The sequence below is a fragment of the Heliangelus exortis genome, chromosome 3 (assembly GCF_036169615.1).
Source record: "Heliangelus exortis chromosome 3, bHelExo1.hap1, whole genome shotgun sequence".
Lineage (NCBI taxonomy): Eukaryota > Metazoa > Chordata > Aves > Apodiformes > Trochilidae > Heliangelus > Heliangelus exortis.
The window spans coordinates 86,453,857-86,467,721 of record NC_092424.1 but is presented as its reverse complement, the minus strand read 5'-3'; the positions used below and the strand labels follow the sequence as shown (position 1 = coordinate 86,467,721).

The 13,865-nt window shown below is 36.7% G+C and overlaps 1 protein-coding gene across 1 annotated transcript in view; it reads right to left on the bottom strand.

The window, feature by feature from the left end:
- Nucleotides 1-13,865, bottom strand: part of LMBRD1 (LMBR1 domain containing 1) — a 71,587-nt gene that overhangs the window by 41,651 nt on the left and 16,071 nt on the right. The window contains exons 4-7 of the mRNA XM_071741617.1: nt 13,116-13,213; nt 12,101-12,168; nt 6,564-6,652; nt 4,263-4,336 (exon numbers count right to left, since the gene is read on the bottom strand). Of these exons, the coding sequence (XP_071597718.1) occupies nt 4,263-4,336; nt 6,564-6,652; nt 12,101-12,168; nt 13,116-13,213 (329 nt within the window). The remainder of the gene's footprint in view (nt 1-4,262; nt 4,337-6,563; nt 6,653-12,100; nt 12,169-13,115; nt 13,214-13,865) is intronic.

Genomic DNA, 13,865 nt, shown 5'->3' with positions numbered 1-13,865 from the left:
ATATTCTGAAGAACACCACCCCCTGCAGAAGCAAGACAATGTTTTCATAGGGAAAGCCTAGGAGGATACACATGAAGTAAGCTTTTGCTTTCAGTATCTACTCCAAGTCAAGCCTTCTTGCTGCCAGTGTCAAAGCCTCTTTGCCCAACTTCTCTACAGCATTATGTATTATCACAATGCAGAAATGTAATTTTGGAACTGCCATAATTTCATTTTTCACACTGAAGGCCACACAAAACAGTACTGCTAATTTGTTTAATTGTAGAATGGATAAATTGTACTTCAAGAGACACAGAATCACTTCATACATCTGCTTCATGGTACTCTTCCACAAAATTAAGATTAAATCAATCAGCCAGAATCAGAGGGGGCACAGGATTCCCATTTAGTTTTACTGGTTTTTGTGTTAAGTAGCAGGCATTCAGTGTTAAACCATTCTTGATTAGGTATGAAAGTAGGTGCTAACATACCACTGATTACAATACAGCTTTCATTAGATTTTAAATTAGAATAGATTTTTTTCCTTCACAATAGAAAGGTAAATATAAAAATACAAAAAAAAAAAAATACACCTCTCCTTACAACACTGACATGAAACAAACTGAGGATATTAAGAAATCAGGGGGACATCAAAACAATTCAGTTATGCTGTTCTACAATAACCAATTCTTAACCAGTATAAAACAAAGATCTGAGTTCATCTCTATTCAGGAAGGCAACTCTGATAGCACTTTGTGTCCCCATCTCTCTACCCTTTTTCTGGATAATTTTTAAGAATGTGCCTTCTTTCTTGTGTTCCCCCACATATAAAGGTACTCTCTGTGCTTGAGAAAACCAATCTGCAACTGATTACCAACCAACAAACCGATGACAGCAGACAAAGGCCTCCCACCTTTATAAAACAGGACAATTTGATAGGCATGCAGAAGGATGGCTGAAAAATAAAGGTGTCCAACTCCTCACTTGTCAGGTTCTAGTGCCAGAGGCATGCATTATAGACAATGCCTCACAGACTTGCCTTTGTACTTATGCCTTTGTCTTATTGAGAGGCGATTTTTCTTTTGTACTGAACATAGCAAAAGAATTCACAAACAATTACTCTTCCTCTTTCCAGAATCATGCTGCTTCTCCCAAGAGAAGGGAGTAGAGTAACACAAACTGGTAGAGACTGAGACAAACATCTCTAGGCAAACATCTATCTGAGGCTTAGGGAAATGGGATAGCCCAAGAACTTTTCACTACTGAAATAAGTTTTGCATGAATGCGTAACACTGGGAGAAGTCCAGCCACAATATAAACTGGAATGCAGGTAGATGGTATTCATGGTATATCTATGTCACACTGGTAATTCATTCTTCAGATGATGAGAACAGCACTGCTCATGCTGTCCTTCACTTATGGGTGCAAGTGGCTTATATATGGACATATGACTTACCGGCAGTGGGCAAAAAAAACCCCCACAAAGCTATTCCTGCTTCAGCTTTGAGAACACAGACCTAATGTGTGGTTTTCACTGTCTGTTACACATTTGTAGCTCCATCCATCCATGTATCAAAACCAGCCACTGTTTCAGCATAAGATTGTAAGATCACCTGAAAACAGACTCACATGTGGATGGACTGCAACTTCCTGTGTGAGCACACTCCTAAAAATTTCTGTGAAACAGCACTTCATTCCCCCTATGCTGCCTTAACATCTACTGTAAACCAGAAGGGATAGTTTCAGAAGAATCAAATTCAGTAGTTAAAAGTAAGCAATTATTTCCCATGCTTCAGGCAGCTAGATGGATAGCTTGAAGTTTTCAAAGCAATAAATTAGCCTAAAATCTCAGTAATTAAGGCATTCAGAGAAGACTATTTTAGTTCACGTTTCACCTAATTTACCACTCAGTAGCTGTACAAAGTCCTAAATATAGCAAGACTAAGGCAACAATATTGAGGGCAGAGACACTGTCTTCATCTGAGAAGTCACACAGACAGCACATTGAAGTTATTGAACATGAAATGGAAATCACATTTTCAGGTTCAGCTAGTCATGAGGACAGAAGCCAATTGTGACACTCAGTTAAATGTTGCCTACAAGTAACGTGAGCTCAAACAAACAGGGAAATAACACTGAAATAACAGGAAAAAAAAAAACTGGAAAACTCCCACTAGAAGTAGGATATATTAGCAATAAATTAAAATACTTCCAAGCACTACTTTTTTAAACATTGTTTACATTTCAGTCAGCAACAAATTTGTTCACAATAATCTTTCATTTTAGAGGCATAAAGATGCTTACAGGTTATAAAAGCCATACTTGCTAACTGCTTGGGAAAACAGGATATTTTCCCAGCTAATTTATTTGTTCTTAATGCTAGTCTTACAGAGGTTAAAAACACTACACTACACATGCTCTGCAGAAATGTAACCGAATAACAGATTTATTGTTCCTTCAATAATTAAAGGAAACAAATTTACAAGCTGAGATGTTATTACAGGCTTATGTAAGATCTGGACCTTTTTTTGACTAGCACACATCTCAGCAATATAGCCTGATTTAGTCACCCATGTTAGTCAGAAAAGGCTTGAATTAATAAAATTTATGATTTGGGTCAAGTTAAAGCATGTAGTCTATGGATGTAAAAGCAATTCAGCTCACCTGAGATATCTACTGGCTGCTCTGCCAAAAAGCTAGCTGCAGCCTGACAACCACCAAGCTGCTGTCAGTGTTCTTACACTTGTATCTAGGATCCTGTATTGAATTACCACCCCTAATCCTTCTGTAACTTACAGCAGCTTAAGTCACTAGTATAAAGAGACAGAAAATCATTAGCTATGCCTGTTACTCAATTTAGATTTGTTTAACAGTACTAAAGGTAGCATTTAGCAGGTACTTTAACTTCTTACCCAATTACGACTAAACCATTCTTCCTCTTATGTATCTTTGTTCTATGACAATTTTATCCATTTATCCTTTGCCTGACAAGTGACCACAAAACAAATCCTTGGCTAGCAATGCTTGCAAATAACTTCTTTGATGAGCTGGTGTTACAGAGCCACTTAGAATTCACTGGCAAAGATATATGGGAACAACTTCACTATGCTAGAGCCAGTCTGCAATGGAAGAGGGAGTTATTTTAGCAAGGACACAAACTTTAAGATTAAAACTTATCAGGAAAATGCTGACTTCTCAGAAATTTTAAAGCTTTGTTTGCAGTTATCTTAAGCTTTAAAGCTTCACCTTGATGCCTACTTAATACACATAGCATTACAAACAGAATGATTATTCTGTGACTGAAGAAATAAAACAATAGAAAAGCAAGTGATCACTTGAACTTCAAATGTTGGCAAAAGTTAGTAAAATTGAAACGGTTCCTTCCCTCTGCATATCAAAGCAAGAGTAAGGGAGTTTAACAGAATCTTAAATAATATGATTTACAGTTACAGAACGGACACTGAATCCTTCTAAGCTACAGTAACAACTGTAGTAGTTCAGCTGCATGCCTAGAACTAAAAAGAACATTCCTGAGACTTCAGAAGAAAAGCCTTTAAACAATTTCAAATTCTATTTGTTTTTAACTTTTTAGCTATTCTTGATCTAAGGCTAACATTACAGAAGATGCTGTAGATTCTTCATACCTAAAACTGAATCCTGGACATACCTAGATATTTACCCTTACTCAAACTCTAGAAACACAGAACCATGAAGCAATGCTCCACTGAAGACACTTAATCTTTTGCTGAACAGCCTTCTAAAGAAACGGATAGTTATGATCAAGGATGTTGCATAAATCTTTACAAATCAATTTATTCTGCAAGACTTCATTTTAAAGTTCTGCAGAGACAAAAACATCAATGTAGAAACTTGAAGCAAAGGTTATATTCGCTATAATAAACTGACCAGATCAATTCCCAGTTGTGCTGTAATCCAATGAATAAAAAAAGCAATATCAATTTTCACTGCTGTATGGATAAACCTAAAATCAGGAGAAGCTACAGAGTGCATGTTGCAAGCCATAAGGAATAATGTGACTTCCCCTTGCAGAAACACACCAAAATCAAATTTGTGCTCTAGTTCTGAAACAGTGGTTCTTACATCTACAGTAAAGAAGTTATTCCTCTCATTCCAAGAACTCAGTAGTGTTTCAAACAACAAAAATCCAGAGCTAGAACACTGCTGAGGCTACTTAGCATGATAAATTTTCTACACAGGTATAGCTTATGACAACTGCAAGTATCATGAATGTAAAGAACTACATCATTTGCAGAATAACTTACTGTGTAAGTGATAGCTGCCAACATTCCAATCACAGTCAAGGAACTAATGGAAAATGAAAGAGCAGTCAAGCCATCTGAAAAAAAAAAAAAAGCCTGTTGAAAATTGCTTAAGTAGAGCTATCATAGAGGTAACATTTCTTCACTAATTAAGATATTTAAGACTGAAGAAAAAAAAAAAACAAAAAACCAACAACTAAGACAAAGTTACCAGCCATAAAAACTCAGATGAAAAAATCACATAGTATAACCTTGTCATCAATACATCTTCCTCCAATACAGCAAGAAGCAGGACAGCCATCCCTCCTTTGCTCCAAGTTCAGATGTTTCAGTCAAATGGCTGACTAGCCACTAGTGAACTTTCTCCCATAGCTATCTAATGACTCTTCAAGACTTATTTTCAGCCTTTACAGGGTGCTAGACTCAGACTAAGAAACCCTGTTATAGTTATCCTCTATGAGAAGCTGTATCTTTCTTCTGACCAACCCTAAAAGACTCCTTCCAGAAATACCAAAAAATAACAGCACTACCAAATCTGACTTGTCAGCACAAGTATTTCCTTTGATATTTTTTATATATAATACCAAAAATCTTCCCTAAAACTAACATTAATGTTTGAAATACTACATTTTGTTTAAAATTGGAAAAACAACAAGCCACTAAACTGACACTGTCCCCCCTATAGTATTTGTGAAATCCTTTCCTATGATCTGAAAAGAACAGAAGAGCCCTTACAAGAGTAATCCCCTAACACATCACACAATGTACCTAAACACCCCATTTGATAAACTTCCTATACCTGCATTTGAAAACATTGTATCGACTTAAGTTTAAACTGTGTTCAATGGAACATTAGGAAACTAGCTAGCTAAAAAATTAGTAATTACATTCCAGAAGATAGCTGGCATATCAGGGTCTGCCTCTGGATGAGTGTGCATTCCTTTTGTAAAACCACTACAAACTGGGTGGACTAAAACAAACATCAAAAATTAGTATTTTGAAATTCTTGGGTTAACTGCAGATAAGGGAAAATAATAAGTCACCATAAAGACAGGAAAACAAGTACAAGTAAAGATGGTGGGTAAGAATTTTGTCCTCATTTCTCTCTGAAACATGAAAAACTTTCATAACAATACTGATCAGGGACTTGTTGGCTCCAAATTAGCTCCACAAAACCTCCTGCCTTGGCAGACAACAAGCTAAGGTAAGCCAGCACTGTACTCTGGCAGCACAGAAATCCAAAAGCATCCTGGGCTGTATTAGCAGGATCATGCCCATCCATTAAAGGAAGGAACTGTACAGGGAATACCACAACCAGCCTTGAGTCCCGCACTACAGGCAAGATTAATAAATACAAACAAGTTAAGGGAAGAGCTAAGTAGGTCAGAGACTGGAGCACACACTGTGCAGAGAAGTTGCGGGAGCCAGGCTTGTTCAGCCCAGAACAAAACAGCTTTGGACAGACCTGCTTATCAACATGTAAAGACCAGCTTTTCAGGAGTACATAGCAGAGTATAAGACAATGGGCAACAGTGCATATAACCACACTGGATAAGAGGTTTGTTTTGGTTTTCACCATGAGATGAAAGCCTCCATCCTTAAGGGTTTTTCAAGAGCTACCTGATAAAGTCCTGAACAACCTTGTCTAATCTTACAGCTTCTTCCTTTGAGCAGATGTGACTACATGATCTGAGGTGTCTCCACTCAGAGCTATCCTACAAAATAATGCTGGTAGCACCAAAAATAAAATGAAGACCAGATCAGGTTCAAGAAGACTTAAGTAAATTGGACATACAAAGTTGATGGGATCTGAAGGAATACACCAACTGCTGACAGAGATAGCAAGCTGCATTGCTAGGAACTTTTAGTCAGCACAAAATTCCTAGAATAATGCAGAATATAACCTGACCAAGAATCATAGGATTGTATTCTAAAACATTCAGACAGAAGCCACTATTCTGATACATAGCAAGAATGTGGCAGAAATATTACAATACTTATGCATTTGGATTAACGCTTGTTAACTTTTAGTCACCATTTTTCAGGATACATTTGCAAAGTCTGTGGTAGCTCGCTTACAAAACACTGCACACCTTTGCTCTTAAAACAAACCCTGGCTAAGTACATGAACTGCAGAAGCTAAAGGTTAAATGCAATATGCAGTATGATGTAGTTTGGTAAGCAATTAGTCAAGTTAGAAAACTGCCACCAAAAAAGTTAGTTTTTCTTATTCAGTCAATAAAGAGTGTGCCAGAATAAGTTATCTGCAAGTCATGCAAAGCTCAGAACAAATCTTCAACTTACGGCTGCTTCCAAATTCTTCAAACAAGAGCTTCACTTTCTCCCACTCTGTGGAATTATTCTTGTTGGGAATATCCAAAGGAACAAAAGCACTGTAACAAAGCAAAAAAGTGATTTAATTAACCAAATATCAAAAGCATTCTACTTCCAAGTTAGGAAAACAGACATCCACTTATTCCTCAAGAAAAATTGTATGACACCAGCTTAAAATTCTGAATGCAGTGTTTTATTTTATTCACATTCCCCTCAAATGCTGTATTTAGATCAGCAGAGTACGTGTGTGTGTGTGCGTGCACAAAGAGTCAGGTCCAAGGTCAATAAACACAATTTTCTATTTACAAGTCCTAACAGAGATAAGGACCCTATATTCAAGCATTGTTAAAAGATGTATTAATCTGATTTACTGTTGTTTGACTGATGTGCAAAGGAGCACCAAGACTTTCAGCATCAATTGAGACAAATTCTCTTGTACATCCACACCTCCAGAAGCTATAAAAAAAAATTCCCATAATTACAGTTAAAAGGGACATGTTTATCCTCCATTACTAGAACCTGAACAAATCTGCTGCATTTCATTCCTTGTTCTGTAGTTGCCCCACAGAACTGAACTGCAGAGAAGTTCATTGAATACTTTTGACCTTCGAATTAGCAGAGACAAGCAGAACACTCAGAAGAAAGTCAGACAAAACAGGCCTGTATTTGAAAACTCCTGCTGTCAGTCTCCCCATCTACAATCCAATAACAAGAGCAATTCTTCAGCATCTCTATAGCCCAAACAGGTAGTTTTATAACAGCTGGAAAACCAGTGCTTCCACACCAATCTGAAACCATAGCTTCCAGAAGGCCTATAAGTCACATATTCAGATTTGGAGAGCAACTGTTTAGGTAAAGAATGTGAGAAGCCAAATCAAAGTCCAGAAAGAATTTCTTTACAGAGAGGGTGATCAAGCATTGGAATGGGCTGCCCAGTGAAGTGGTGGACTCTCCGTCCCTGGAGATATTTAAAAAGAGACTGGATGTGGCACTCAGTGCCATGGTCTGGTAACTGCAGCGGTGGGTCAAGGGTTGGACTTGATGATCTCTGAGGTCCCTTCCAACCCAGCCAATTCTATGATTCTATGATTCTCAGAAGTATCTTTTGGACATTTGTATGAAAGATACATAATTAAATTCCTGCCTCAAGTCCCAATAAGAAAACAAACAGCAAATATGCATATTCCAGGAGTAAGCCTCAAATTTCAAGTACAGAATATAAATGTGTGTTCCAAACCTTAGTGCCAAAAACTGCATGTTCTTCAAAGTCAAAACTTATTTTTAAAGTCTTAACTTTAAAAAAATGCTTGACTTTTAGTTTCCTAGCTGTGCAAGAGGTAGATTAAGGCTATCATTTACTTAAGCTGATGCATGCTAACTAATTTTGTTTGTAGTAATTCTTCCTGTAAAACAGCATCCAGGCAAGATCAAGATACAGCTATTAAAACAAAGTCAAAATTTCTAAATTTCTAAAAGACAGAAACACAGTAACTGAAGGTTTATTTGCTACAAAGCATTAGGAGACTGGGAAACTAAGTGAGAGCACGTCCTTTTATTTTAGCATCAATATGAACTTGCTATCTGTGGATCATATGTAGGAAAAAATTGAGATGTAAGAACATCTTGGGAAATTTATAGCTTGCTTGTCTTTTTTCCCTTCCTCCAAAAAGCAATAGGGTTTTTTTTCCCCTGAGGCTCTCTCCAACTGCATGCCAAAGAACAAAGCAGCAGCCACAGTACCCACTATACACACTCAAATCTGTACTCAGCTAAACCTTGACAGAAAAAGAGGAACACTTGATTCTGCTCCTGCTCTTGTTCCATGCACTGAGCAACTCAAAGGAATGCAGGAACTCAAAGTTCACACATCTTAGTCCCAAGCAAGCATGAATGTTATTTCCCCTCCTCCTGAACAAACTAGCCAGAAGGCTAGCTAGCCTACTTGAACAGACTTTTGGCTCCTAGCTTAGCAGGCAATGAGAGAAAGAGGAGTTAGCATTCCTATCCATCCATCTGCAGGCTTGCAACCAGTCCACACTCCCAAAGAATCTCTAACACACAGCCCATCCATTCCACCACCATAGCACACAGCAGTCTAAGCCTATTCTTCATGCCCACTGAGCAAGGAGAAATTTGACAAAAGCCTTGGCTATTTTGCTATATTGACTAAATGGTCAATGTAGCTGAGAGCTATTGTAACAATCACCAGAATAAGAAGTTTCCATGCTAAATAACTCCACTCACCTATCATCCCTGTGATACAATATAAGTCAGCCCACTGGACAAGTGCCAGTGCAAGATTTTACAGGTTTAGCTGAAAATTCAATTGATACAAGCAAATAGAACAACTCAACTGCCATGTGATTTCTTACACTGGGAGTTTTGGAGAGCAATGAAATTATTAACTGCAGTAATTTTAAAAGTAGAAGAAAACTGCAATGCTGTTGAAAAAACATACTGGGAATATTACGATTAAGATCTAGATCAATATCTTGGCTGCAGAACAAGGAAAGCAAATGCAAGACAAGCAGTTTTAGACTATTAACTTTTGGCAGGGCTAATAAGACACAGGTGTATAGATGGGCCAAGTCTGATCTTTAAATCAAAGAATGCCATTAACTCTCATCCCCAGGAAAATAATTTGTAACACATGAGATTTAAACTCATTTCCTTCAAGTGAGTTCTGCTAAAATAATTTGCATATTTATTTATAGGCTAATTACATATATATTCATAGCTTTGTAAAAGCTAATGGTTCTAGAAAAGTTGAGGGAAGCTGTTGAATTCCAAACTCTGACAGCGAATCAATCCTTTCAGAACCAAACATCCATTAGCATCAAAAGAAAATTTTAGTTCAGACCAGACTGTTGCATGTGTCACACTGTAGATCTTAGTATCTCAAGACCCTTGCCCCCTGCACATATTTACAGCAAACTATATTCAGGACGACTTCTAAAAAGGGAAAGGCATCACAAGTAAATATTAATTCTAAGTATCACAGTATAAATTTGCCCCATACTCTGCATCAAGTTATTTATCTGTAGAACATGTGTTACTACACACATACATGTTTTTGCCACAGCAAGAATCTTTTAAACTGAAACAGTGAGAGGTATAAACACTACTTTCACTAGCAGTTTAGATAATGGAATGCTGCTCATTGAGCTGTTATGAACTTAGAACAAACTTCAAGATCACTTGTCACAAAACATGTTCCCCAAAATAGTCATATAGCTCTCCAATCAAGCAAGGTAAACATCCAGGTAAGAATCTTATTCTTGAACTTCTTACTCCAGCTTCTATAGTTTCTTTGAAGACTGCTGACCAGAATAGATGGAGGGACTTCTTGTATAGAAGTGTCTTTAAAGGAACCAAGCTATTTATTGATTTGTTATAATTAAAACAGATTACTTGCTAAGCCATTCAGAAAAAAGGTTGTCTCGATATGATACATTAGTCACATACAATAGTCATGATTGACTATTTGCTAGGAATGGTAGCTGGAAATCATCCTAACCATCTTGCTCTTGATGTGTGGAATTGGGAATGTTTAATTTGGAGAAGGAGGCTGAGAGAAGACCTTCTCACTCTCCACAACTGTAGGGAGCTGGGTGCTGGCCTGTTCAAAAGTGAGTAATAATAGTATTAGAGGTCAGCTATAGCTTAGGAAGAAATAGCTGTTTAGGGAGGTGGTAGAGTCACCATCCCTCAAAGTGCTTAAAAAACCAAAAAAACTTAGATGAGGCACTTCAGGACATGCTCTAGTGGATGATACAGATATTGATAGATATATTTTATTTGGGAGGGGAGAGAGATGGAGGATGTTGACAGTTGGATCCAGTGATCTTAAAGGTCTTTTCCAACTGTGGTGATTCTGTGACTACACCAGAACCAAAGTGCATTTTTCTTCAGCACAATGACTTAATTTATCTTCCTAAACTGGGCTGCTGTTCAATCTTGTAACTTGTCTTAGAGGTGACAGGCAATAATGATATTCTTCTATAGCAGCAAAGGGTAGAAAAGTAGAAAGGGTGCTTTTCCATTCAAAGGGCATTAAGATGATGCTACTGTTTAATTATAATCTTAAAAGGAAGAAAAAGCAAGTAACTTTGTTTATATAATAGCAGAAAAGTTGTTCCATTTAGAACCCAGAGATACCAAAAATGCCTCTCAGTACCTAAAGGAGTCCGGCAGCAGATGCTCCTAGTATTTAAATCAGTGGGTTTCAAACCTGTACCTACAGAGAAGCACTGCTCTGTAACCAAGTCCTAGCCCAAGTACAACAGCTGTCTGGTTTGCACATCAATCTCACTGTCAGATGGCAGACACGGTGTTAGAGGGGATCGTGGGTGCCACTGTAAATTGTAAAGGCTTTAAAGAACAAGCCCAAGAGCAGAGAAAACAATTAGGAAATCAAGAACAAAGGTCCATTTTACTGGAAAAGATGAAAAGAAACACCTTCAGCTACTGAGAATTCAGCTGACACCTACTTATAGATGCTGCAAATTTTTTTCAGCTGGCTATCTCATAATGTACATATGTATGCCTACGATGTGAGGCAGTCAGAGAGACAGCTTATGTCAAAGTTGAGTAACATTTCTAAAGTATGCTTAAGCTAACACAGACTCCTTTAGTTTCTCATAATAGCAAATGTTATTTTTAACTGAAAAGAAAATACTTTTAATAAACTCACCTTGAGTTCATCAGAAGTAGAAACAATATTCCAGTAAAGTGGTATACAATTAGAAGCATTAATTTCACTCTAGTTTCTACTTCATACTCCAGTACTTGAATAGGATCACTTAAGCATACATTTTGTTAATATTACCAACTTTACTGCTGCAGTCAGAATGCTAAAATGCTTATGACACAGCAGACATGAAAAACATTTGATATTGGTATGCATGTCATACTTAATGGTGACCATAAATTTCATTTGTAATAGTGTTTGGAGTTTCCAAATAACAGCCCTTGATGCAAACATGTTGCCCACTTCAGTAATGTCCACCTTCCAAACAAATACCAGCAAAGCCTTTATCATACAAGGCAAAACTCCACACTATACTTACATCCTTCACAGAACACTTTCATTTATAAAGGAAGGTACTAAGTTTATAACACCAAACTATCCATGAAAGCATTTGATAGAGGCAGAAAACAGAACAAATATTTTAATACCTGTTGCACAGTGATTTATCAATACAGCTGTAAATAAATTTCATAGCCATCACATCCTTGATGGGTGTTTACACTGCACAAACAGGCAAAAGATAAGCACAATTACCTCCACACTTAAAAAAACAAACCTTTCAGTTTTCAGTTAAACTGTTATTTTTTCAGGTATCTAATTCTTAAAACAGTTAAGCCCTGGAAGAGATTAAGCTAGATAGCTATTTTATGGATTGAGTGCAACACAAATCTACCTTTCTAATCTCACATATAACAAAATTCAGTCTGGGGTTCTAGTCAGTATATGGTGTGCTAATATCCAATACATAAATACTCACCCAATTAAGAGAAGAACTGCACAAATTGTGATGAATCCCAAAGTATATTTGAATGCAGTTTTAACCTGCTGTATATCAAAGATAAAGTTAATATATTAATACAGAATAAAACCAAAGGGATTTGTTCAACAAATTATGACAAAGCATACTTAGCATAAGAGGTATTTGATAAAAGGACCTCCACAGAAAACATGAGTAGTTAAGATGTAGGCAGCCTTGAAGAGTCTTATAGCTATGAGTAATGAGATTGAATTATACTTCCACCATAAACAAAGCACTTGAGCAGCTATGGCCAGAAGCCAAGGTACATGTGATCAGTGCATATACACTAAAAAAAAAAAATTGTCAATGCTCTATTAAGGCTCTGATTAAAACTCTTCTGATGTCAAGGTTACAATTGAAGAAAGGGGGAAATTATCACTACGATCAAAAGACTCTTAGGAAGAAAATATTTTCATTTGAGAAAATGGCATGCATTTATTTACTTTATTCCCTAGGATGTTGTGCATATCAAAAATCTTGAATGCATTACAAAAATAACCAAGTGCTAGCTTCAGGTAAATTACTACAGGCTACTTCAAGAAAAATTCAAATACAAGAAGGAAGGTACTCAAACTTGGTTTCTATCTCAGAATCACTATAACCTTCCAACTTCCTACTTTAAAACCTGTTCATACAGGTTTTCTATTTTATGAAAAAATCTCACGTAAGACATTTCAACTTACTGTATATGAAATCAGGCTCAAATAAATTTGTAGGAAGTTGAAAGAATTCATGGTAATTCTGATGTTATGTACTTATTTCACTGAAGTTTCAGTTCATGCGAGACCACAGTGCTTAGAGTAGACTCTGTCAGACTGAGTGTTATTAAGAGCTGTCTCAGTATTTTAAAGGACCCATAGTAATAGACTTGGCAATGCCATTAAAATTGTAGTATTCAATCATTCTTGCTTTCATTTTTGACTGCATTCATTTGTCATTTCACTGCTTGGTACATTTGCTAGAGTCAACTTACTGAGCACGTGTTGCCATCATCTTCTTCCTTCTCTTCATAATAGAAATAGACAAAGGGAATCCACAGAAAAACGCAGAACAGTATGATGGAGTACAAAGCTAGGAGAAATAATTTCATTAGGTGAAGAGACAAATTTACATTGGAACTTAATTTACTGCATAGTAATTCAAAGGAAATCATCAAATATTAGTTTACTCTCATTCTAGCTCTAATTCAAGCACTGTTATAACTGTTTACGAGACAGCATACGAATTATTACTTTTTTTTTTTCACTCCAAATTCTTTACAGAATTAACCCTTTTGAGTAGCCTTCAATTCCGTAGTGATAAAAAGACTAAAAGTAAACATCTGTTTGCTGATCATATACAGGACGAGCACATTGGAGAAGAAGTAGCAGAGCTAATAGAGAGTTGAAGCAAGCTGTGCTACCTGATAAAAGAAGTTGGTCATATAAGAGGTATACAAAAAATATATAAAATTAAGCTATTTTATCACTGGACTTTATTTTGGGGGATGTTCTACTAGTAATGCATGTATATTAGAAATGGAAGGCATGATTCTGTTATTCATTCCCTCAATTCACAGAATAGAAGAAGCTGTTGCAATATAATATTGTTGCTCATCCTTTTTTTAAAGGATGGACTAATTAGAGATTACCACAGACATTTCTCTGAGGAGCCACTAAAGAGTCATACTCTCATATCATTTGCACAGCTGATCCTAGGAGACTTTAAACCAGTTTAACAGAAG